This window comes from Peromyscus maniculatus, chromosome 14 (genome assembly GCF_049852395.1).
Source record: "Peromyscus maniculatus bairdii isolate BWxNUB_F1_BW_parent chromosome 14, HU_Pman_BW_mat_3.1, whole genome shotgun sequence".
Taxonomy (NCBI): domain Eukaryota; kingdom Metazoa; phylum Chordata; class Mammalia; order Rodentia; family Cricetidae; genus Peromyscus; species Peromyscus maniculatus.
The window spans coordinates 72,524,143-72,551,294 of NC_134865.1; the positions used below are offsets into that span (position 1 = coordinate 72,524,143).

General features: G+C 38.9%; 1 protein-coding gene and 1 pseudogene across 8 annotated transcripts in view; one reads left to right on the forward strand and one right to left on the reverse strand.

The window, feature by feature from the left end:
• LOC102913133 (cation channel sperm-associated auxiliary subunit beta-like) overlaps nucleotides 1-27,152 on the reverse strand; it is a 185,650-nt gene that overhangs the window by 23,944 nt on the left and 134,554 nt on the right. For 7 of the 8 annotated variants that reach the window (XM_076551269.1, XM_076551273.1, XM_076551270.1 and 4 more), the window contains 5 exons: nucleotides 17,786-18,121; nucleotides 9,874-10,013; nucleotides 8,273-8,470; nucleotides 6,903-7,013; nucleotides 3,673-3,783 (listed from right to left, as the gene is read on the reverse strand). In XM_076551269.1, coding sequence (XP_076407384.1) covers nucleotides 3,673-3,783; nucleotides 6,903-7,013; nucleotides 8,273-8,470; nucleotides 9,874-10,013; nucleotides 17,786-18,121 — 896 coding nt within the window. The remainder of the gene's footprint in view (nucleotides 1-3,672; nucleotides 3,784-6,902; nucleotides 7,014-8,272; nucleotides 8,471-9,873; nucleotides 10,014-17,785; nucleotides 18,122-27,152) is intronic. The other variant, XM_076551272.1, reaches the window with a different exon arrangement.
• Nucleotides 15,353-16,070, forward strand: LOC102908388 (14-3-3 protein theta pseudogene; annotated as a pseudogene).

The window sequence follows — 27,152 nt, forward strand, 5'->3', positions numbered from 1 at the left end:
GAGTGAAACGGTGTATGGGTATATATTATCTAAAAAAATTTTATGTCTTCCTAAATGTTTGTTTCTGCTTTTCTCTAAAGATTTAACACTATTGGTTTTCTAATAGTCCCAGTTCAATTAAAATTTAAAGCTGACTTTGGAGTTGGAGAATGGCTCTCTCCTTCTTTAAAATCAAGCATGTTGTTAAAAGGTAAATGCAAACTCCCTGTATCATGCCAGAATAAGAGCCATCTTCTGCTATGGTACAGGACAAAAGCCAAATTAATTAAGGGACTATTCTATTACTAATCTCAACTCTTTGATTCTATTCTGATTCTTTAAACTTTTCTCAAAGTATAAATTTTATATCAAAATTTACAAGATTAATATATATATATACATTTTAAACTTTGTTAAGATATGAATGGTCACATAGAGTACTAACTAATTCTAGAAAAAAGGCTAGCTGCATATATATGTTTTTGTGTTCGAGTCTCTTATCAGTTTTCTGCAGGAAATCACGGCCAGGCCTAACATCAACTGAAGTCTCCAGAAAGAAGATGGGGCCCCACAACAACAACAATTCCACGTGGACAATAATAATATCATTAAGCTGACAAACATCATCCATAGATCAGCTTTGAACTATAAGATGCTCAGAGCAATTTTGAGATGACTAGCTGAGATGATCCAGTCTCAAAGACTACTTGAATAAGGACTTGAGATAAACCCTGAACTTTGGCATTATACACAGACTGGATAATGAAGGATATAGTTACCTCTCTTAGAATTTGACAATTAACCTAAAATTTTTCTTTCAGGATAAAGAAAACTTCGCCCATACCCAGCAGGAAGCAATTTTAAGAATACGACGCCCACATTCCCAAAGAGGTGGTGTGGGGCAGGTGGTTTTTTGGTCTTTTTAATGGGTTTTGGGTCTGGGATAATTTTCAGTATTTAGGGGGGTTGGTTACAAGTTATTGTCAAGGGTTAGGAAAAAGGCTAAGCAAAGGAGATTAGATTTAAGGTTCTTGTTTAAAAAAAAAAAAGAGAGAAAGAAAGAAAAGAAAAAGACAATTACTAATTTTAAATACTTTACATTGGATTGGATTGTTTTATATTGTACACAAATTTGAAACTGATATTGTTAGAAAATGCTATATGTATATTTCTAATTGTATTTATTCCATCCATTTAACAATGTAATGCAAATTTCTGATCCTTGAATGTTATTATTATCAACTATTAGGATATAAAGAAATGAAAGCTAGTAGTTAGACATTATCATAGAACTTGTAGTCATATTAGATATGTTTTAAAAATTGAGCAGAGATGTTTTAGACAGGTCATCTTCAAACCCTTCAGAGATCTACAGAATATGGCATTTAAAATGTTTTAATAACTTAGAAAATTTTTCTTTTTTGAGACATGTCGGCTCCTGGCAGTACCAATCTACTTTAGAGAAAATATGGGCATTGAAGAAACTGCATATGGAGTCAACTTTCATTCTGGCAAAAGTTAAGTCACTGGACAACAAAATATCCTCGAATCAACAGGACAAAATGGACAGACAGATCACGAAACAAGGGACTACTGATTCTTGCCAAAACAAGTGTGGTTATGGCTTTATCAAAAGGCATCTTCTGAGGCCAGGACAATATGGCCCCATCCCTGAAGTGGCCTTCGCATCCGGAAAAGGTACAGTGCCCTTTTCTTCGAAGGCAGCTTAACAGGCAGAGGGCCGATGGATTCTGTTGTACAATGGAACAGCAGCTGAAAGCTCATGCCTCTCAAAAGTAGACTGGCATTTAATAGAGGAATGTAGAGAAGAAGGGGATGCTGAGATGAAGCCATATATACACAGCCAAGAAGAATGGACAGCTGAATTAAAAAACTGTCAACAATTTCCAGAATTTAAAATCCTGAATCATGACAGGACACTAGTGGAATTCAGGTGTTTCTGGTACGTGGACTGCTCTCACCCAATGTGAGGTTGAACTGTTGACCTTGTGTACATCCTACTTCACAAATGAGTCTGTCAGATACACTAAGCCTATAGGCTGAAGATGATGCCCCAACACTACGGAGAAACCTCAGGTGACTGCCCAGGCAGCTGGCTGTTTCTGTCAACTCACAAAATTTTTTGGAAGTTGCTTGCATGCACTTCCTGTTTTTATTTTTGTTAGCTAATTATTCCCTTCTTGGGTCTCTGAGGGAGTTGAAGATTAGTTAGTTATGGTTGAAGATTAGTTAGTTATAGTTGAAAATTAATTAGGATAGAAAGTACATTAGATACATCTTGGAATTATCAAAATAGGATAGATAATGGAATTATTTTCTCTGATTCGTCAAATACCTGTTTAGGTATTTATTACTTGTATATATTGTATATAGTTATTGTACTTTTGTATATAGTTTTTCTTTTGTTAGTCATAACCTTTTGCTTTTTTTCTTTTTATTAAAATAGAAAAGGGGAAATGTGGTGGTAATCTAATTGTATTGAAATATTATTTTGATTTGTACTGAAATATTAATTTGATTGTATGTTAATAAATAAAGTTGTCTGGGGGTCAGAGCTATTAGAGCCATAGCAAGAGTGTGGCGGTGGTGGCACACGCCTTTAATCCCATAGATATCTGTGTGTTCAGGGTCAGAGCTATTAGAGCCATAGCAAGAGTGTGGCGGTGGTGGCACACGCCTTTAATCCCATAGATATCTGTGTGTTCAGGGTCAGAGCTATTAGAGCCATAGCAAGAGTGTGGCGGTGGTGGCACACGCCTTTAATCCCATAAGATCTCTGTGTGTTCAGGGATACAGTCAGCATTGGAGACATATGCCTTTAAGACCTAGGGGGCTGTACATTCAGACAGTGACGAGGCAGTCATGTGTTTGGGTTTACAACCAATGAGAAGGCAGAACAACATACTATAAAAAAACGAGCCGACAGGAAGTAGGTCTCTTTTCGCGAAGCTGGGACAGCAGGAGGAAGGGTGAGATTTTAGCTCTGAGCTCTGACTTCTCGGCTTTCTCTTTTACATTGTTTCTGTGTTTCTTATTTAATAAGACGGTTGGTTACATCTACAGGGGGAGATCTGTGGTTGGTATGTAAAGTGAATAGAAAATTTGTTAACAATAAAAAAAATGAAAAAAAAAAAGAATTCAAGGCCAGCCTGGGTTACATATCAAAACTCTTATCTCAAAACCACAAAAGAACAGGGCTAGAGAGATGGCTCACTGGGTGAAACACTCACTGTTTAATCAGGAGGACCTGAGTTTGGAGTCCCAGCACCCACCTATAGTCTGTAATTCCAGTGCTGCTGTGGTGGGATGAAGCACAGACAGGAACACTGAGAAGCTTGAGGGACAGCTTGTCTTCCATGTGCAGTGACAAGTGACAGCAAAATGGAAGGTAAGAACTGACACCCAAGGCTGTCTTCTGAATACCACACATGTACTACAGCATATGTGCAAATATGCACACCACATCACACATCCACACACAGATAACAAAGGAAATACTAATCTAAGTTAGTGTGTAAAGTGACAACCACCATGATATCTGACTGCTAACTTTATGCCCAACCCTATATGCCATCTAAAATCAGAGTCTAATTTGTAGTCATATGTGTACTTTCCATAAAACATGAACATTTACATAAAACTCCATCATCAGGTAATTACAAATTGTTTTACCTTTTCTTTGCAGTCTGAGAAAGCAACAGCATGTGAAAACTTTTGATGTTCTGTGCAGTTGCACATTTCCCGACTGGGAACATTATCACACTGCTTGAGTTGGCCTGTTACCTGTAGACAGAGGAACATAGGTTGACTTGTTTTCATACTTTGGAGTTTTTCCAAATTAAGTGTTTAGAAAATACTTATCCAAATAATAAAATTGCAAGAAGAAAAGAAAATTCATTAATGATGAAATAAGAGGCACTGAGAGTATAGATCTGCATACAGTGCTTGAGCAGGAGGTGAGATTATGAAAGGCGTAATGCAACAATATTTCTGTAATGTAATTTAACAATTCCATCAGGTTACAAGTGGACATTCTGTTCAGAAACACTGCACAAAAACACAACTTCCTCTTGGTAACTTCATTTCATGGTGAGTTTCTCTGACTGAAGTGAAAGCCCATAAAGATACCATGTGTCATGCATGTGCAGGGCTGTAACTTAGAGAATGCTCATCAGTGCCTGATAACACCAGAAGTGCTGACATGTACAGCTGTCACAGCCCCCAAATCCTGCATTATAAACCCTCTTCAGGGGTAGCTGAGGCAACACATGTCAGCAAACTCAGCACTTTGATCAGGAGTTCTAAGTCAGTGTGGACTGTACAGTAAATTTGTTCTAGCCTGGACTATACAGCAAGACCTTCCTAAACTATACAAAACAAAATAAACAAAGGGTCAAATCTCCCTCTTAATTACTTGGTATGAATTGTATATATTTCCTACTTAGCACAGGGAAACCATGGAGGAGGGGGACCCTAGGAATGCAAGGATATACATGCAAAAAAGGTCTTATGTCCATAGATATATCTGAAAAGAAATCAAATCTCTATATGGATTTTGTACAGAGACAATAATCCTTTTTCTGAGTGATCTTTCACACCAGAACAAAGTGTGATTCTATTTAGTCTTATCAATTTAAAACCAGGAGTCAAATATTGGGGTAATAACCTGAAAGATCAGAGAAGGAAAGGAGTAGCTGCTAGTGATTTCTTTCCTCTACAAATCCTCAGACCGATTGGGGGTGAGATCCTGTCTCCACTCACCTTATATTCCTGTCTCCACCTCCCGATTGTGCTGGGATTAAAGGCAGGCCTCCCAAGTGTTGGGATTAAAGGCAAGAGCCTCTACTGCCTGGCCTCTATGGTTAACTAGTGGCTAGCTCCACCCTCTGATCACCAGGCAAGCTTTATTTCTCAGAACACAAACAAAATTACACAACACCAGAATATGGAAAAAGTGGGCCATGTGTGCTTAGGGCCAGAACTAATGTGCCCTTTGAGTGGAACTATAGTAGCACACAATTCTCACCTTGAAATTTGAACAAGGAACCTCACAAACCGTCTTAACATTTCATTTACAAAAGGAAATTCTTGCACTTGACCACGCTGGACTGGTCAAGGCCTTAGCTTGACACCTCACAGAGATTCATCTGCCTTTGCCTCTATCTAGCATGCTGGGATGTTGGTCCCAACACATCAGGCCAAAAAGAAATACATAAGGGAGACATACCAACAAGTACATATGCTTTTTTAAAAGCTTACTTTTTTTTTTGGTTTTTCGAGACAGGGTTTCTCTGTGTAGCTTTGCGCCTTTTCCTAGAACTCACTTGGTAGCCCAGGCTGGCCTCGAACTCACAGAGATCCGCCTGGCTCTGCCTCCCAAGTGCTGGGATTAAAGGTGTGCACCACCATCACCCGGCCTTAAAAGCTTACTTTTAAAACTTGACCTAATTTTAAATTTTACTGAGTCTTTGACATGGCTGTAAGTCACATCTTTTAGCAATGTAATTTTGCAGGCCACAGAATCATGCATATGACACCTCAGGTCCCTCTCTCTGAGCAACAGTGCTTAACAATGCTTAAAGCAAGGTATGCAGCATGTCTTGATTTCACTGAGCTCCAAACTGAGCTCTTCTTGGGTCTGATTCATCCTGGAATGCTCTTCTGTGACATAGTCAAGATTTCAGCTTCACTTAGTGGAGGTTCCTAAGGGGAAACTCCTCAGGCTTTGTCTCCCTGCCTCTCATTGACAATGGTCAGGTGTGATGCCAAAGTTAAGTTTTCCCTTTGAAAGTAATGGGAAGATGTTGACTAGTTCTCAGCAAGAGAAATGTTAATTTGATATAGTATATGTGTATGTCTGTTTGCATACCAGGACCATAGGTGTTCCCCAGATAATACACCTTTTCTCTGACCCCTAATGCTTCCCTGTGTTTTATCATGCTCACTTCACCTCCAGGTAGGTGTCTGCCAACTCCAAAGAGCCAACTTATTTTCACTAATAACACAGCAGGAGTTTAAATGTGCCTGTGTTAGGACAAAGGGTGGCCTTTTCCTTTTGGACACCACTCTTATAAAGAAAAACATTTCATTGAGGTGGCTGGCTTACAGTTCATAGGTTCAGTCCATCATCATCATAAGGGGGAACATGGCAGCGTGCAGGCAGATGTGGTGCTGGAGCTGATGGTGCTATATCTTACAGGGGACAGGAAGTCGACTGACTGTCACACTGAGTGAAGCTTGAGAAAAAGACCTCAAATCCAGCCCCCACAATGACACACTTCCAACAGAAGTTGTGGCCCACATTAAAGGTGTGCCCTTCAGCCTTAAGGTCTGGTTTAAGGTGTGTATCACCCAGCCTCCTCCAACAAGACCACACTTCCTCCAACAAGGCCACATATCCTAATAGGGCCACTCCCTATGAGCTTAGGGGGCCCAGTTACATTCAAAAAGTACCACAGCTGGAAAGTAGTGTGAGAGCAGCTGAAAGAGTCAAAGCTGGAGTAGCTGAAAAAGGGACAGCAGTAGTCCTGGAGTAATAAAAATGGATGCACTTTCTCATTAAATTCCCATAAAGAGTATCTCTTTTAAAATTGCAAGTAAACAAGTAAACATATATATATATATATATATATATATATATATATGTTACATATATATGTTAATACGTATGTATCGGGTGTGTATCTGTGTGTGTATGTGTGAGGCGCATATGTCATGAAGTGGGTAGAGTTTAGAGCAAACTAGCAGGAATCATTTTTTTCCTTCTACTGCTTCCTGGGGGTCAGACTGAGGTTCAGGCTTGATGTCAAGTGCCTTTACCAGCTAACCCATGAAATCAGCACAGTGATTTCTTAAATATAAAACAAACACTGCATTAGTTCATTTCGAGACAAATTATTTACCTTTGACTTGTGAAATAGACTTCTTGGTCTGGGTTTGCTAGGGTCTGCATGATAAATATTATCTGTGAGTGGAATAGAAATTCCCATATTGGATGGAGGTCTGTAGTTTATCTGCAAGTGTTTAAGCAAAGAAAGAGGGCCACGTGTTATTATTCATCAAGGCACAAATATTTTGTTTTTCTAGACAACTGTTCCATGCAAATATTTCACATTCAGCTCCACACATCACAGTAAACTTCTCCTCTTCATTATCTGTACCCCTAAGTTTCTGTAGTTTCAAAAACCTTACCTTGTGATGATGTAATCCTGACCTGTAATGAGGTGAAAATGACTTTAACTACTTAAAACAGCTGTCATAAAGTTGATGCAGGTGTGTCCAAGCATTTTACAGAAGAGGCTCCATAATGCACTTAGAACACACCTTCAAATTTTATTATTTTTTTTCTGTCACGAAACTAAAAGTAGTATATCAGCTAATTTTTTAGTTTTAAAATGATCATAAGAATCCCCAAATAAAACAAAACACAACAAAAATGGCTGATCAGATGTCTCAGCTGTTAGTGTTTGCTACTCAAGTGTGATGGCCTGAGTTTGGATCCTAGCACCTAGGTGAAAATTAATTGTGGTGTTATGAACTGGTAACCCCAATGCTAAGGACAGAGACAGGCCTATCCTGGGAGCTTGTTGGCCAGTTTAGGGAAAATGGAAAATCTCTAGGCTCAGTGGGAGACCTTGCCTCAGAAATAAGGCAGAGAAACAATTGAGGAAGACATTCTGATGTTAACTGCTGGCCACACCACATGGGCAAACATACCTGCACATACATAACTGTACACCCACTTGTACACGTGTATATTGGCCACTCTCATATATACAAAAACAAAATTAAAAGACTCACAGATCTAACAAAACAAAAGCAAAAATTACTATTTTGAAATGAGATTGTCCACAGCAGAATTGAAAATTCAAGCTCAACATTTTGTAGTTTTATCTGAGGAAACAACAACAACAACAAAAATCCAAACAAATCTAAACCCAAGGAGAAATAGAACCAATCAGATGCATTAGTTCGAGACACGTCATTGTAAGTCAAAACAGCTGCACGTATCACAAAAGCCCATGATTATACCATCATCGTATGATGATACTGATAGTGATGAGAGGAGTTAGTAAGAAACACCGTTAGTTCAGAAGGTTTTCTCAGTTTACAAATGGATCCTCACCATCATATTCTCAAAATGACCTAGTTTGAAAATGATGGCAGTGCTAGAGCACCTCAGAGCAGAAATGCTAACACAGACTGTCCATGGGAGTACACAGGAGAAATACATCACTTGTTCTCTTAAAGGTGCTACAACTAGATTTCTTACCGGCAGAGTTTTGATCATATTGAAACCTCGACTGTCCTTGTGAACTCCACTAATCCAGTCTTCACGTGGTATTTGTCTTCCAGGAATGTGGTGTAGAGTCTTGAGGTAGCTGCAACTGCTCTTCATGATGGGCAACAATGTAGTTACGAAGCACGAAGTTGAGGCTTCCCATATAATCAGTGATAGTGAAGTAGAACCCTGGAAACATCAAGGAATGAAGGTTAGAATCCTTGGAATACCCCCAACATTGTTTGTAATGATCCAGAGAATGATCTATGGTAGTTGTGTTTTTGGTTTTGATTGAATGAGTTTAGTAAGCATAGAGCAAGCCAGCCAAAGGAAGAGAATATCAACAAGTATTAGAGTATTAGATGCAAAACATTAAATGAGCTATTTAAAACCCTTGACACAGACTGACTGAGGTAGTCTCATGCTTTGTGGTTAGTTTTTCTACATTTAATTGTGTGTGTGTGTGTGTGTGTGTTACAGATCAGAGGACAACTTGTACAAAATGATTATTTTCTCCTGCCTCCACCTTCTAAATGTTGGGACTATAAGTATGCAGTAATGTACCTGGTATATGTAACCCCAGGATTCATGCATGCCAGACGAGCACTTTACCAACTGAGCCACATTCCCAACACCAAGTGTTTTTATCTTGAAGTTTGTTAATTTTGTTTCTTTGTTTTCTAATATCCAGGGTGGGTATTGCCACCTCTGTTAACCTGACTAACAAAATTTTTCTTAGGTATGCTCATAGGCCAACGTGATCTAAATAAGATCATTGAGACACCTTTCCCAGGTGATTGTAGATTATGTCAAGCTGGTAGTTTAACCCTAGCAGCACTTAGGGAGGGAAATAAACTGACATATGAGTAGCATGACCAAACTAAATCAGATATAGGAATATAACAAAACATATTAAAGCTACGTACTCTGCTATTAATAACCATAGAAAATAAATTGGCCAAAAATAATGTGGAGTGTGGTTTGAGGTTCAAAACATTTAAGGTAAAATATGGAAACAGGAAGGGTCAGGGGACAGGAAAAAGAAATAAAAAGAAGAAAAAAAAGAAAAATAAAATGAACTGGAGGGACAGAAAAGAGCAAGAGAGAAATTTTGATTAATAATGAAGAGAACACAAAAGATAAAATTATAAGAAAAAAGTTTTTAAAATGTAAAAATATAAAAGTTTTTTTTTTTTTCCATAGCTGAGGACCGAACCAAGGGCCTTGAGCTTGCTAGGCAATCGCTCTACCACTGAGCTTAATCCCCAACCCCTTATTTTTTATTCTTTTAAGATTCTCTTACTACATAGCCCTGACTGGCATGGAACTAACTATATAGAACAGGCTGGCTTTAATCTCTCAGATATCTCTGCCTGCTCCTGCCCCCAGAGTGCTGATATTAAAGGTGTACAACACTCCTGAGCAGAACTCATGTGTCTAACCATTATCAAAACCTCCACACTGCCTTATAAAATATCATACATGTTAAGTGTACTTTATACTCTTGATGGAAGGATTGTTTGTCTTTCATAGCTACTAAGTCTATATTTTCTACTTTCAATAGATTGTTTTGTAATTTAAAAAACTCTTACTTTATGGAAAAATTTGCTAGATACAAGAGCATTCAAATGGTAACTATCAGTGGCATCATAATAGCCTTCCGTCTTAACTTCCAGTAAGGCTGGGTTTCCAACAACCACAGTGACTGGTGGGACTTGAAGTAGTTTCATACCTATGGAAAACAGTGCCAATAGCTACCATTACATAATGAAAATTGTAGAAACAACTCAATAATGATTGGCAATTTAATAGTTCTTAGAAAAGTTTACCTTCACAGATATTTCCCTCAGAACATGGATTTCCCTTCCACTCCTCACTTCTCATCCAGGTTCTCAAATGGATAGCAAGGTCACTTGGGTACTACTGGTTATGTTTGGTACTAGGCAGGTATTTGTAGGTACAATTACATACAACTATGGAGCTGAGGAAGCTGATGCCCTTTAAATGACTATTGATATCCCTGCAAAGTTTTTGTGTGTGCTGGGAACTGAACTCAGTTCTATAAAAAGCCATGTGAGCCGTCTCTCTAGTGCTCCTTCAGTGACTTGTAGGTGATACTTACTGGTTTGGGAAAATCTCCTCCAGAGAAACCTAGGAATCAGAAAACATCCCAGTCTCTCTGACTCACTCTTTTTAGGCAATCTAGGGTAAACTTTGCTCACTGTAATACTACATTTTCTGCCCTGTGGAATTCCTAGCTGCCACCCCCTCTTTTGAACAACTCATGACCTTGAACTTGAACTGAGCATATTCAAGGATGTTTCCATCTAACAACACACCTATGAAAGTATGGATACATTTTCTCAGTAAAGGAAAAGAAAAGTACAGCTTTTTGCCTTTTTTCCTTGGGAGAAATTGCTTTGGAAATTATTCCCAGTGTATTCTTTCTTGCTGGAAGAAGAAAGCCTTTCCTTCACTCTGTTATCTCCTGGCATTGTTTACTGGATTTGTACCCACACAGAGGCAAAGCCAAGGCAGTTAGTGACAGCCAGGGGATAGAAGACAAAGAAACTCTGGTCCCCTTACCCCTTAATAGATAAGTGGCACCTATAGAAATTAAGATATTATGAATTTTGGATGTCATACATTAGTGTCTTCACATTTGTCTTTATGTGGATAAGACCTCTGCTATGTGAGCTCTAACAGTTGTGGATGCCACTTTGTAGGGCCTCAAAGCTTTGCTAAAACTTGCAGACATCTGAAGAGTGACTCAAATGGGATAAAAAGTTTGACATCTCTGACTTGATGTCGGATAACGGGAACCTAGAAACTGCTTTTGTTAAAAAGCATCAACTTTCACTAGGGTTCACCAGGAAACCAAAAAGACAAAAGCCTGGCATTTCCCATCTTCATTTCAGATCTGTCCTTTACTTTGTGCCAGACTGTTGCTGCTATTTAATCACACTATGTAAAGATGTGTCACTGTTTTATCTTGCCTGCCTAAGGCACCTGATTGTTTTAATAAAGAGCTGAATCATATAATAAAGTGCTGGCCAATAGTTAGACAGGTGAGTATAGGCACAACTTCCACACAGAGAAAGGAACTCTGGGAAAGACTCTGAGGTGCATGGAATTGGCCATCCAGATATTGAGAAATTTGGATGTAGGTACAGAGGAGAGGTAATAAGCTACATGACATAATGTAGATTAATATAAATCAGTTAATAAGTTATAAGAGCTAGTTGGGAACTAGCCTAATTAAGGCCTATCTTTCATAATTAATAAAAAGTTTCCAAGTCATTATTTGGAACCTGGAAGTCCAAAGAAAGTCCAACATCACCAGACTCCTGTTTAACTTTATATGAACATATTAATTATTCAAAGAGTGAACATAAACAAATTAGCAATACTATAAGAAAATATGATATTCCATTTTCAATACACCGATGTCTTATGGCTTCAGAGAAACAGCAGATGCTGGGTCTCCCATCCCAAAGGCTGACATCTTCTTGTCTGCCTTTTGGTGAACTTCTTTCAAGGTTTGTCTCTAGTGGGAAAATACAGGGTTGGGATAAAGGCACTTGCCCTTTACAATACATATGTCCTGAGTTCCATTCTAGGGAACCATAGTGTAGATGGAGAGACCTTACTCCCGAAAGTTGTTCCCTGATTTTTACACATGTAGTCCATGATATACCATCACAAACACAAATAAAATGCAGCTTAATAAAATAAAAAAATCCAGACAGCGTACTATGCTGTGGGATGGTCTGTATGTCTAATGTGTTGCTGATTGTTCAATAAATAAAACACTGATTGGCCAGTAGCCAGACAGGAAGTATAGGCGGGACTAACAGAGAGGAGAATTGAGAGAACAGGAAGGTGGAGGGAGACACTACCAGCCCCGGCCATGACAAGCAGCATGTGAAGATGCTGGTAAGCCATGAGCCACATGGCAAGGAATAGATTCATAGAAATGGATTAATTTAAGCTATAAGAACAGTTAGCAAGAAGCCTGGCACGGCCATACAGTTCGTAAGCAATATAAGTCTCTGTGTTTACTTGGTTGGGTCTGAGTGGCTGTGGGACTAGCGGGTGACAGAGATTTGTTCTGACTGTGGGCCAGGCAGGAAAACTCTAGCTACAGTACTATGTGACTAAGTGCATGCATCAAAAGAGGCCAGGGGTGGGGCCATGGCTAAAGCAGATGCTGGGGCAGTTACATCACAGGACAACTTCACAATAGCTGATTTATAAGACTGAACATCTGCAAAACAGGATTAGGGAATGAATTCGGAATGGTGAGAGATGGGGGGCATGAGGGATGATGAAGCTAAGATGTCAGATGGGAAAGTTTTTACCTTCTGTAATATCCAACCAATGGGAAAGAGGGGGAGTGGACTTGCACTCAGGGATGGAATGGATGTTTCACACTCAGTGTGGCACCTGCCACTTTGGGTTGGCAACTGACTTTGCCAGAGTTTCACTGCATCTCCAGGGCCTCTTATTATGAGGCAGGAGGCCTGAAACCCCCACAGCATCTAATCTGTCTCAGGCCCTTTCAAAGATCAAGTAAGAGTAACTGAAGCATTTTTCCCTGAGCCTTTCCATGTGCTGTCCAGAACTCCATTCCCAATCATTGTCCTAAACCTGACATTACTGGGAATAACAGGAGCTGTGCACACAAGCAGGAGCAATCATCTCACAGGAACTAGTTTGTTTCTAATGGCTTTGGCAGCAGTGTGAACTCTGAAGGAACATGTAGGCCCAGAACTGAGGATGAGCAACAAGACTACACCTTGACTGAAATTGTTAGATTATTTCTACTGCTCCAACTCATCCTCTATAGAAACCTGAAACATGTCAGTACTCAAACACAGACATAGGCCTCTTTTTTTTTCATTTCCTTTATTAAGAAATTTTCTACTCACTCCACACACTATCCACAGATCCCACCTCCTCCCTTCTCCCACCCCCAGCCCTCTTTTCCCAAGCCACCCTGCATCCCCACATCCCCCAAATTGAGGTCTCCCATGGGGAGTCAGCAGAGCCCTGCACACTGAGCCTAGGCAGGTCCAAGCCCCTTCCCACTGCACCAAGGCTGTGCAAGGTGTCACACCACAGGCTCCGGATTCCAGAAGTCTGCCCATAGATCAGGGACAGATCCCGAAATCCTTGCCTGGGTGCTCCCCAAACAGTTTGAGTCAAACAACCACCTTCCATATCCAGAGGGGCTCCACAGCAACCAGTCCTCAGTTCCTGGGGTTCCACTAGTGTGGTCTGTCATCTCTGCACATCCTCCCATCATGATCTCGATGTCCCTTACCTGCAGTATCTTTCCTCTCTCATCAATTGGATTCCCAGAGCTCAGCCTGGTGCTTGGCGGTGGATCTCTGTCTCTGTATCTGCCTCCATCAGTCACTGGACAAAGGCTCTATGATGACAGCTGGGTTATTTGCTAGGCTGTTCACCAGAGTAGACTGGTCCAGGCATCCTCTGGACCACTGGACTTAGGCATGTTTATCTAATTTCTTCTCAATTTGCCACATTGACTGCACATCTCTCTTCTGCTTTCTCCAGTACTCATCTCTTTAGTCATATTTAGACTTCTAGCCCTTCCCTAGCAAACTAGTATAAGGGCAAAATCCATTATGATGTTCTAGAGAAGACACAGACTCTTCCTTACCAAGCCTGTCCAGCCTGCAGCCTCACTGACTCTGCCCATAAAAACATCCTTTGGCCCTGTCTTAGCTCTTCCTAGTTGCTATGATAGAAACTCTGACAAGAGCAGCATACAAAAAGAGGAGTTTATTTCAGCCCACAGCTCAAAGTACAGTCCATCCTGGTAGAGAAGTCAAGTTGAAGCAGCTGGGCATTTCATCCACAGCCAAGAAGCAGAGAACAGTACACTAACGCACACCGGTACTCAGCTTGCTTGCTCCACTTCCCACAGTCCAGGTGAATGGGCCCACCAAAATTAAGATGGGATACCTCACATGCATGCTCAGGCCTTTTTCCCCAGGTGAATCTTATTTGTCAAGTTGACAACAGAAACCATCACAAGCTCTGAGCCTGGGATGACAGCTTTAAGGAACTAGCTCTTCCTTCTTCAGGGTACACAATAAACCTGATTCTTACCTACCAACACTTGTCTCCTGAACACTGGAGATTCTTTCACAATGACAATACATGCATATACATTGGAAACTTAGTTAAATCATAATGGTTACCAGCAGGTGCAACTCTGTCCTGCATATGGATATAATTTCCATGTTATTAACTCTAACCAGCAAAGAGGTCTGGCAACCTCAAGTAATAAGCACTTCTTGTTGATGATCGATCTCCCCCAAAACTGCCCCTGTTTTGATTTCTCTCACTGCTCTTATCTATAATCTATGTCATTTCAATGTACAGAACTTATGCTTTCCTTTCTCCAATTGCTATCTAGCCCTGCTGCTGGTAGTTGTCCCAGGACTTGGTCTTTTGCGGGCTAGTATCTGTAATGATTCAATAAACCCTATTACTACAGAGAAACTTTAGCTCCTACAGCTTTGGTTTTGCATACTTTAAATTCTTAACAGTTCTTATATTGTTATTTTTACTAATTCATTATTATTGTGTGTATATGATGTGTGTGTATGTATGTGTTCTTGGATTCCATGGTGGGCATGTACAGGTCAAAGGACCACTTTTGGGAGTCAATTCTGTCTTTCCATTGTGGGATCCAGAAGTCGAACTTGGGTTGTCTGAGTTGCGTGGCAAGTGCTCATATCCACTGAGCCATCTCATTAACCCTCAGATTTTTCATTATTATTGTATTTTTATTTATTTATTTACTTATTTAGTAATATGTGTGTGAGTGAGTGTGCCTTGCATATTAATGTGGATCTGTGCATGAGATGGTGCTCTTTGGAAGTTTGGAGGACCACCTTGGTTCTTAGTTCTCTCCCTTACTGTGTTGGTTCTGAGGTAACAGTCTTGGTGGAAAGTGCCCTAATTTGGTACTCACATCTCGGCCATGGAGACTAGAGGAGGACTCCGGATCTGTCTCGATGCTAGCCCTCGCTCGCCATGGAGAAGACCAAGCTTATCCAGAAAGCCAAGGTGGCTGAGTAGGCTGAGCACTACGACGACATGGCTACTTGCATGAAAGCTGTGACTGAGCAGGGTGCCAAGCTGTCCAATGATGAGCATAACCTGCTGTCAGTGGCCTACAAGAACATGGTCTGTTGCTGCAGGTCATCTCAAGCATCAAGCAAAAGACTGATACCTCCGACAAGAAGTTGCAGCTGATCAGGGACTATTGGGAGAAAGTGGAGTTGGAGCTGAGGTCCATCTGCACCATGGTTCTGGAATTGTTGGATAAGTATTTAATAGCCAATGCAACTAATCCAGAGAGTAAGGTCTTCTATCTGAAGATGAAGAGAGATGATTTCCAGTATCTCGCTGAAGTAGCATGTGGTGATCGAAAACAAACAATAGATAATTCCCAAGGAGCCTACCAAGAGACGTTTGATATAAGCAAGAAAGAGAAGCAACGTACACATCCAATCCTCATGGGGCTGGCTCTTAACTTTTCTGTTTTTTTACTATGAGATCCTTAATAATCCAGAATTTGCCTGCACATTGGCTAAAATGGCGTTTGCTGAGGCTATCGAAGAGCCTGATACACTGAATGAAGACTCCTACAAAGACAGCACCCTCATCATGCAGTTGCTAAGAGACAACTTAACATTATGGACATAGGACAGGAGAAGAATGTGATGCAGCGGAGGGGGCTGAAAACTAAAGGCATCCCGGGTGTTGTCCTCTGTCCCCTCAAGAAAACCTTTTTATATCTCCACTCCTTATTCCACTTGGATTTCCTCTAGCAAGGAAGCCCATTCATGTGTATGGGATCAACTGTTTATAGTTTTTTCACACTTCAGCTTTGGGAAAACTCCGTCCCTTGATCTGTGCTGCTCAGCCTTCCTGGTATGCGGTTACTGCTGTAGAAAAGTATCAATAGCTTCATTTTATACACACACGAGTAACTTCCAGACACTTGTGTAGAGGACTGACAGTGTATTTGTTATTTATGGCATCTGAACCAGTTCTGCAAGTGGCAGTGTTTGTATTACTGTGAAGATACGGAAATGTAGTGCATTACAATTGAAAGTAATTGTAATAATAACTTCCTGATTTCTACATTCCCTCTCTGACCGTTCTTTAGAGAATTCCTTTCAGAAGCAACCTTTTAATACTCTTCCTGCATACTCCTTTTTAGTAGGAATCCAGAAGTGTTAGATTGAATGGGAAAAGCTCTTAATGCATTCAGTCTTGAGGTCACAGATGGAAATGTCTCCTGTGTCACATATTCTTGGGGTCATGTCTATCTGTGACAACAGAGAGTTTCCTTCATGCATTCTTCATTTGCTGCTGTTTGAGTTGACAACTTCCTTCCCAAAAAAAATTCACTTACACCTCCTGCCTTTGTAGCTCTGGTAATCACTTTACCTTGTAATAGAAGTAGCATGTTGCTGCCAGAACATAAGCATTGCTTTGGGCAAATTAAAATGCATGTCCTTTCTTAATCCACTAGAAAGGGGAAATAAGAACACATGTCCAAGTCTAAAGTTGAGTACTTCTCCATGCAGATTCACGCACATGTGAGAGGGTGTCCAGTGTGTGCAGTGACTGTTCTTCAGAGAGCTGTGTGTTTGCTAATCATTGACTGTAGTCCCAGAAAAGCCTTGTGAAAATGTTATGCCCTATGTAACAGCAGAGTAACATAAAATAAAATTGCATTTTATAAAACCAAAAAAATAAGAAAGTGCCCTAATTTGCTGAGATATCCTACCAACCTAGCTTTACATGTTTTTACAATATATATGCCAAAATATAAGACATAATATAGCATTTTATGTAAAATCCATTTGGCTTGAATTCAATACCTGAAATAGGGGCTAGAGAGATGGCTCAGTGGTTAAGGGCACTTGATGTTTTTGTCGAGGATCTTGGTTTGTTTCCCAGCACTCACGTGGTATCTTACACATGAGTTACTGAGTTCCAGGGGATTTGATACCCTCTTCTAGCTTCCATGCACAGACAAACGGGGCAGATATTGCAGGCAATACACTCATAGACCCAAAATAAAAATAAATCTATTTAAAAATACCTAAGAGAAATATTTCCATAACAAAGAAATTAAAAGGGTTTCATTTAGAAGGACAACAACAAAAAAATCTATGCTACAAAAAAAAAATCTATGCTACAATTTACCTTCATTTCCTTGTTTATAAAATTATTATTATCTAGACTTTTAGGGAGACTGCGAACATTAAAAATGTCTATAAAACATTTAATACAGAGCCTAGAATGTTGTCATTAACCATAATTAGAATTAACTCTGTTAGTAGTAGAATCCTAGCAATCACAGAAGCCAAACTGAATATCAAAGAGTTATGTTTTATACTTAAGAAAAGAAATAACTCCTTTTTACTTTTTCTATAAAAGACAACTTACCTCTTGTATTAGGGATCAACTTAAGTCTATAATTTTCTTTGTTTCCCACATCAAGATACTTCACAACATTGAGGGATACAATATCATTATCATCTTGTTGAACCCAATAATTACATGGTTTTAAACTTATGGTCCAATTCCGTCCTTTTATTGAGCCCAAGCCGATTAAGAACCAAGTATGTTCTGGGAAGTACAAAGTTGATTTTATATTTTGGGGCATAGTAGCCAGGGATAATACATTCCTTATATCTATAATTTCTGTGATCATGAAGCTGCTGTAGCCAGGTCTCACCACAGTCTTTTCTATATCTCTGTGTGAAAATTGTGCATAATAACCTGGAGATAAAATAGAAGATTTCATATAAAAGAAAACAATTAATGTTCACTGTTATATGACCATAATTAACAATGTTTCATTTGAGTTTTAAAAATATGATCATGGCTTGAGAACACATTTTCCAAACTTCAGTTACAATTAAAACACAGCATTTTGTAGAAAGTTCATTAAGAATATGTGGCACACAAAACTATACTTTAATGTTTACCATTTTTCTATAAAATTCTCAGCAGAAAGCCTGGAGAGATGGGTCCATGGTCAAAAGCTTTTGCTGTTCTTCATAGGACCCAGGTCTGGTTCCCAAAAGCCACATGGTGGTTATAACCATTTGTCACTCCAGTCCTGGGTACTCAACTGTTTCCTCTGACTTCCACAGGTCACACATAGTACACATACATATGTGCAAGCAAAATTCGTACACATTAGCTGAAAGATATAAATCTAAAACAAGTTTATAGCAGGGAAAAAAACCCAGAGGAATCTTCCTTCTCTCTCTCTGCTTTCATTCTTTACCTGTCTTTTCTTTCCTTCCTTTTGTTCTTTGTCAATAATTTCCTGTATTTCAACCATGAATATTTAGACTTCTAATTTAAATGAAAAATTAGACTTATTATGTGTATTATTTTTGGTTGCATGTATGTAAGTATACCATGTACAAGCCTGGTGCTAGCAGAGGCAGAAGAGGATGTTAGGTCCTCTGGGACTGGAGTTACAGATGGCTATGAGCCACCATGTGGGTGCTACAAATCAAACCTGGGTCCTCTGTAAGAAACACAAATGCTTTTAACTGCTGAGCTAACTTTCCAGCCCTAGATTTCAAATTAAAACCATAGCATCCATCATGTACCATCAAGAAAAAGGAAGAAGACAGAGGAATCTGATTCTGATGCTGAACTTGGCTATATAGTAAGAAAAATATGGGAGAGAGGGAGAGTTTGAAAGATTGATATTTAATACAATTCCAATTAAAATCCTAAAAAGTAATTTTTATCAATATTCAAAATTTAGTTATAAATGTTACATGGACAGACAAAAGATGAGAATGGTTAATATAATATCAAACCATGATACTATAATATTATAGTAATTCTATAAATTTATAAAAACTTGTTTTATAAATTTATAGAACTGTTACTATCATTTTCAGGACATCATATAGCTGCAGTCATTCAGATTATGTTTTTGGGGAAAGAGAAGACATTAAGGAAATTGAACAGAAAATCTAGAAGTAAACTCATACAAATACGGACACTAATCTCTCAGAAAGAAGCAAAGGAAATTGAAGAGATTAAGTACAGTCTTCTTAACACATGGCAGGAAGACTAGGATATGCAGAAGCAAAGAAATGACTTAGATAAAGAACTTATAACTTCATAAAATTTAGTCAAATGAACCATAATTCTCGATGTAAATGCCACAGTTAGATCTTTTCAAAGAAACTCTAGACAGCTTTTAGTTTGGCAATAAGGTTACAGATGGACAGCTAACAACAGGTCTATAAGCAAGATACTTAATTTCATGGGAATTAAGTTTCTGTTTCATGACATTGTTAATTGAATTAATAGACAAGTCATAGACTGGAACAAATTTTGCAATACACATGTCTGATAACAGACTCATATCTCAAACATACAAATAATTTTTTTAAAAAGTTTGAAAATTATTTTTATTTACTTGTGCATCTGTGTGCCTCTGCATGGACATACATGTGTGTCTAGGCTTCCAGAGAGGATAGAAGAGGTCATTAGATCCCTTGGAGCTTGAGTTATAGACAGTAGTGAGACTACTGACATGGGTACTAGGATCTGAATTTTCATCCTCATGATTGAACAGTCAGTGCTCTTGGCTGCTGAGCCATTTCTCCAGCCCCATCATATATACAAAGTATTCTTAAGACTCATAAAGAAGTTCAACCTCTGCAAACTGACAGGAGCCTAGTTCCAGTCCTGTGGCATGCAAGCTCTCTTTGTTCATGAGCCACCTTTCCTGAGTATTTACATGCTTACTTGCTTCTTCCCTTTACCATCACTTTCTCCAGCTTGCTGTCATGTCCTAACCTAGAAGCCTAGATTCAGTCTAAACCCTCCTTATTCAAGTTGCTTCTTCTTTTGCCTTCTCTTTCCCCAGTTTGCCAACATCTGTAAAGCCACAAACCTAGTTCAGTCCATGGCCCATGAACCCTTTTTGTTCCTGAAACACCTTTGCTGGGGAATCTGCTTCTACCCCTTGTAGTGGGTAGCTAGTCCAGCTTTGACCTAGGAGTTACTTCCAGTAACTGTCACGTCTATGAGGCAGGGTCAAGACAGGAGCCCTTAAGACTTGAGATTTGGATGTACTGGCTCTCTTGGTTACTGGATCCTGGACACTGGAGGCAGACCAAACAGAGTTCTCTAGAGAACACTGCTGGACTGCACTACATTTTTCCTGGACTCTGGAACCTATCCCTTTACTTATAAGTTACCCCACAAAATAAACTTCCCTTTTAATTTCGTAGAGTTTCCTTAATACTTCCACTAATAACCCCTACATCTCCTTGCAGTACCCCCTTCTCCAGCTTACAGCCATCTCTACGTTCACAAGCCTAGCTCAAGATCTGTGGTCTTTGAATATTCTTCTTTGACAACTATCTTTGATGGGTGAGACACTCCTTTTCTCTCCCATTTTTCTCTCTGATCACTACCAATCTCTGTAACATAGGCCTACTTCCAGACCCATAGTTGAGAGTCATCTTTCCTTGTCCAATTAACATTTCATCTAACAGCTTTACCTAGCTAAGATCACACATCTGTTGAACTGGCCTAATCTAAGGAAGGTCAGATTATCACATCAGACACACAACCAAAGAAAGAAGTCCACATGCTCAGTCAAACTGCAATTCAAAACAGCATGAAGGCCAAGACAGCAAGTCTCCTTTCAAACCCACTAGTCCCATTGAAGTGTTTCCTAATGAGAATCACCTAGATAAACCCCAGGACACAGAATTTATAAGAACAGTCATAACCTTTATCATACAATTCAAAGAATTTAAAGAACAACACTTTCTTGAACTCCAAGAAGATAACAATAAATGCTTGAGTGATGTCCAAGAAAATACAAATACATAGTTTAATGAAATGATAGAGATAATTCAGATTTTGAAAACCAAATCCAATAATGAGACAGAGATATTGAAGAAAACACAAGTTAAAATGAAGATGGAATTGAAAAAAATCAATATCCCAACTAGAAAACTCAGGGCAAAGTCTTACAAGCAGAATGAATCAAGCAAAAGATAGAACACAGGACTCAAAGATGAAGTAGAGGACCTAGATGAAATAAGAAAGAATATTAGAAAATTTAAAGTGTAGGAAAGGAACATACAGGAAGTGTGGGTCACATTTGGTCAAAAGACAAAATCTTCTAATAGGTATACATGAGGAAGAAGAATCCCAGGTCAATGGCATTGACCAGCTCTTTAAGAAGAGTATAGAAAAAAATAACTTCCTTACACTAATGAAAGATGTACACATACATATATATAGTACACAGAATCCCAACTAGACAGGATCAGAAAGGAAATACCCAATAGCATATTATGGTTAAAACACTAAATACACTGAACAAAGAAAGAGTAATAAAAGCTATAAGATAAAAAATGCAAGTCATGCCGGGCGGTGGTGGCGCACGCCTTTAATCCCAGCACTCGGGAGGCAGAGCCAGGCGGATCTCTGTGAGTTCGAGGCCAGCCTGGGCTACCAAGTGAGCTCCAGGAAAGGCGCAAAGCTACGCAGAGAAACCCTGTCTCGAAAAACCAAAAAAAAAAAAAAAAAAAAAAAAAAAAAAAAAAAAAAAAAAAAAAAAAATGCAAGTCATATGTAAAGGGAAACCCATCAGAATAACAGCTCATTTCTCAATGGAAACTCTGAAAGTTCAAGATTCTGAAGCAATACACTCCAAATTTTCAAAGACTATTACTGCCAACCTAGACTATTATACCCAGCAAAACTATCTCCTGTTTCTCCAAGGAAAAAATTATATACACCCAGCAAAACTATCTTCCTTTTCTCCAAGGAGAAAGAAAAATTTTCTATGGCATAAACAGCCTCAAAAATTCATAGACAACAATGAAACAACAACAGACAAATATTCTAACCAAGGTTAATTAATAATGAAAATATTACAATACTAAACATACGTGGACCAAACTCTTGTGTACTCAATTTCATAAACAACATTCTAATAGAATTAAAAACACAGATTAACACAAACCTAATAATTGTAGGCAATTTTAAAACTCCACTTTCTCCAATACATAGGTCTCTCACCAAAAATTAATAGATCCATGTTTGTTTTTCTGAGTCTGGGTTACCTCACTCAGGATGATTTTTTCTAGTTCCATCCTTTGCCTGCATATTTCATGATATCATTGTTTTTTACTGCTGAGTAGTACTCCGTTGTGTATATGTGCCATATTTTCTTTATCCGTTCTTCAGTTGAGGGGCATCTAGGTTGTTTCCAGGTTCTTGCTATACCCAAGGAATGCTCAATTATACCACAAGGGCACATGCTCAGCTATGTTCATAGCAGCACTGTTTGTAACAGCCAGAACCTGGAAACAACCTACATGCCCCTCAACTGAATAATGGATAAAGAAAATGTGGTACATATACACAATGGAGTACTACTCAGCAGAGAAAAACAATGACATCATGAGGTTTGCAGGCAAATGGATGGAACTAGAAAAAATCATCTTGAGTGAGGTAACCCAGACTCAGAAAAACAAACATGGTATGTACTCACTCATAGAAGGATACTAGATGTAAAACAAAGGATGACTAGACTGCTACTCACAACTCCAGGGAGGCTACCTAGTAAAGAGGACCCTAAGAAAGACACAGGGATCACCCAGTGACAGAGAAATGGAGGAGATCCACATGAGCAAACGGGGTTGAGGTGGGGTAATGGAGTGCAAGGGTTGGGGGTAAGAGAGCTCAGGGGAGCGGGAGGTCCCAGCTGGATCAGGAACAAAGTGGGAGAACAAGGAAAGAGATACCATGATGAACGAAGACCTCATGGGAATAGAAGCAGAGTGCTAGAGAAGTCCCCAGAAATCCACAAAGATACCTCCACTATAGACTAGAGAGAGTGCCTGAGCTGACCTACTCTGGTGATCAGATGGCCGAACACCCTAACTGTCATGATAGAACTCTCATACAGTGACTGGTGGAAGCATATGCAGAGATCCATGGCCAAACCCCAGGTGGGAGCTCCAGGAGTCCAATCGGTGAGAGAAAGGAGGGATTATATGAGCAAGAGATATTGTGACCATGATTGGAAAAAGCACAGGGACAAATAGCCAAACTAGTGGAAACACATGAACTGTGAACCAATAGCTGAGGAGCCCCCATGGAACTTGATCAGGCCCTCTGGATAAGTGAGACAGTTGATGAACTTGAATTGTTTAGGAGGCCCCCAGGCAGTGGCATGGGGACCTGTCCTTGGGGCATGAGCTGGCTTTCCAGAACCTAGGGCCTATGCTGAGTCACTTTGCACAGCCTTGGTGCAGGGAGGAAGGTACTAGACCTGCCTCAGCTGAATCTACCAGGCTGGGCTGACTCCCCAGGGGAGACCTTGCCTTGGAGGAGGTGGGAGTGGGGGATAGGTTGAGGGGAAAGCTGGGGGGTGGGAGGAAGGAGGACAGGGGAATCTGTGGCTGATATAAAACATTAAATTAATTATAAAATAAAAATATTTATAAAAATGAATAGAGAAAACTTAGAATTAAGTGACACCTTAAATACAATGAACATAACCAATAGCTACAAAATATTTCACCCAAATGCCAAAGAATATACATTCTCCCTAGCAACACATGGAAGCTCCTTTGAAATAGACCACATGCTGGGACACAAAACAAACCTTAACAAATACAGAAAAATGAAAATTCCATGTATCTTATCAGATCATTTACAATAGAACTGAAAATCATCAGGAAGTAATACTCCAGTAAATGTATAAATTTATAGATTAAATAGCTCATTACTGAGTGATGAATGGATCAAAGAAAAAAAATCAAGAAGAAATGAAAATATTTCTGGAGCTAAATGAAAATGAAATACAAAATCTCTGGGCCTTCACTGGAGAAATGTTTCATCAGAAGAGAGAATCCTGGTTTGATTCCTAACACCTACATGGCAGTCCACAACTGTCTGTGACTCCAGTGTCATGGAATTCAATGACTTATTCTGGTCTCCACAGGCATCAGGCATGTACACAGTATACATTCATATATGCAGGCAAAACATCCATACATATAAATAAATAATGAATGAATTAACTAAAAAAAAAAAAACCCAAAGCAAAACTTGGATCATGTTAAAAGCAATTCTAAGAGGGAAGTTTGTAGCCCTAAGTGCCTACATTAAAATAAAAATATATGGGGGTTGTGCCTGGTCTTATTATAACTTGCTATGCTGTGTTCAGTTGATATCCCTGGGATGGTTGCTCTTTTCTGAAGGGAAACAAAGGAGGAATGGATCTGGGGGAGAGGAGAGGTCGGGAGACACTGGCGGGGAGTAGAGGGAGAGGAAACTCTGGTCAGAATGTAATATATGAGAGAAGAATAAAAAAGAGAGAGAACTCAAATAAATGACTTAATGATACAAGTGAAGTTTTTTTTTTTTTTTGGTGAGGAGGGGAACAAACCTAAATCCAGCAGATGGAAGAAATAATAATAGTCAAATTAGAAATCAATGAAATAGAAACAAAGAAAACAATACAAAGAATCTATGGACCTAAGGGCTGTTTTTTTGGGGGGGGAGGGGGAAGATAAAATCAACAGACCCTTGGTCCAACTAACCAAAGAAAGAGATGTTCTAAATTAATAGACTCATTAAATGAATAAGGAAACATTACAACATATACCAAAGAAGTATGGAATACTTAAAACAACAACAAAACACAACTGTATTCCATTAAAATAGAAAATGGAAAAGAAATTGATGAATTTCTGAATCCATGCAAACTACCAAAATTAAACCAAGAAGAGACCCAGGACTCAAACAGACCCACAACAAAAAAGGAGATGGACACAGTAAAAAAAAACCTTCTGACTATAGAAAGTCTAGGTCCAGATGCAGTCTGTAGAATTCCTCCAGACTTTCAAAGAACTATAACTAATTATTCTTAAACTCTTCAGAAGGATGAAAGCCAAGGTCACACTCCCAACTCATTTTATGAAATCAGCCTTACTCTAATACTCAACCTAGGTAAAGATCTAACACACAAATAAAACTACAGACTGATGTCCCTGATGAACATAGATGCAAAAAAAAAAATGCTAGCAGACCTAATAGATGCACATATCAAGAATATATCCACCACAATCAAGCTGGCTTTATTTAAAAATACAGGGTTGGTTCAACGTATGTAAATCAATAAATATAATAAATCATACAAATGAACTTAGTGACAAAAATCACATGATCATCCTAGTAGATGCTGAAAAAGCCTTTGATAAAATCCAACATTCTTTCATGAGAAAAGTTCTACAGAGAGTAGGACTAGAGGGAACACATCTCAATATAATAAGGCCATATATGAAAAATCCACAGTCAATACTATCCTAAATGCACAAAACTGAAAGCATTCTCACCAAATCCAGATTGTCCACCATCTCTACACCTTTTTAATACAGTGCTGACAGTAGTAGACAGAGCAAAAAGTCAAGAGAAGGAAATTAAAGGGATACAAATAGGAAAGGAAGAAGTCAAATGATTCCCATTTATAGGTAATATGATATTATACATAAGAAATTCCAAAAATTCCATCAGAAAACTCCTAGAAACAATAAACCATTTCAGTAATGCAGAAGGGCACAAAATCAGTTTACAAAAGTCAGTAGTCTTTCTGTACATCAACAGCAAAAATACTGAGAAAGAGATCATGGACATACTCCCATTTACAATAGCATCAAAGACAACAAAATATCTTGGAATAAAGCTAACCCAGGAGGTAAAAGACAATGAAAATTTCAAATTTCTTAAGAAAGAGATTGAGAAAGGCACTAACAATAGAAAGAAATCACATTATTAATGGATTGGTTCAGCTAATATTTTGAAAACCCTAGGAAAAGCAATTTGCAGATTCAATGTAATATCGACCAAAATACCCACAACAAGTTTTTACAGAAATAGAAATATCCTAAAGTTTATAGAGAACCAGAAAAGAGCCTGGATAGCCAAAGCTACCCTGAGCAAAAACAATACTTAGGCATTGCTAGTCCAGATTCAAGGTATTTTAAATTGCAGTTGTGTACACACACACACACACACACACACACACACACACACACACACACCCCTCTTTGTGTGTGTCTGTGTGTCTGTGTATGCCAAAAAAAATGGTATTAGCAAAAATAAAGACTAATGGAATAATATAGAAGACCCAAACACGAGTAACACTGGATAGAAGAAACCATCTTCAATAAATGGTTCTGGGAAAACTGAATATCCAATGTAGAATAATTATTGTGCATTATCATCTTGCACAAAAATTAGATATAATGGATCCAATACCTCAATTTGAAATCTGAAACACTAAAATTACCAAAACCAAAACAGAACAAAAACATAGGCAGTACCTTACAAGACTTTCTGAGTAGAACTCCATTTGCATAGTTATTAAGGCCAACCAATACAAATGGGACCAGGTAAAACTAAAGCTTCTATGTAGTTAAGGAAAAAATCAAATGATGAAGAAACCCACAGAATGGGAATCTTAGTCAGCTATATATTTGATAGAGGATTAGTATCAACAATATACAAAAATTCAAAAATCAAATAGCTAAAGAAATGAATGGCCAAATTAAATCATGGGCTAGGCATTTAAACAGAGCTCTCAATAGAATAAATAAAAATGACTTAAAAAATACCCCAAATCAGGCAGTGGTGGCATATGCCTCTAATCCCAGCTCTTGGGATGCAGAGGCAGGTGGATCTCCATTAGTTCGAGGCCAGCGTGGTCTACAGAGTAAGTTCCAGGACAGCCACA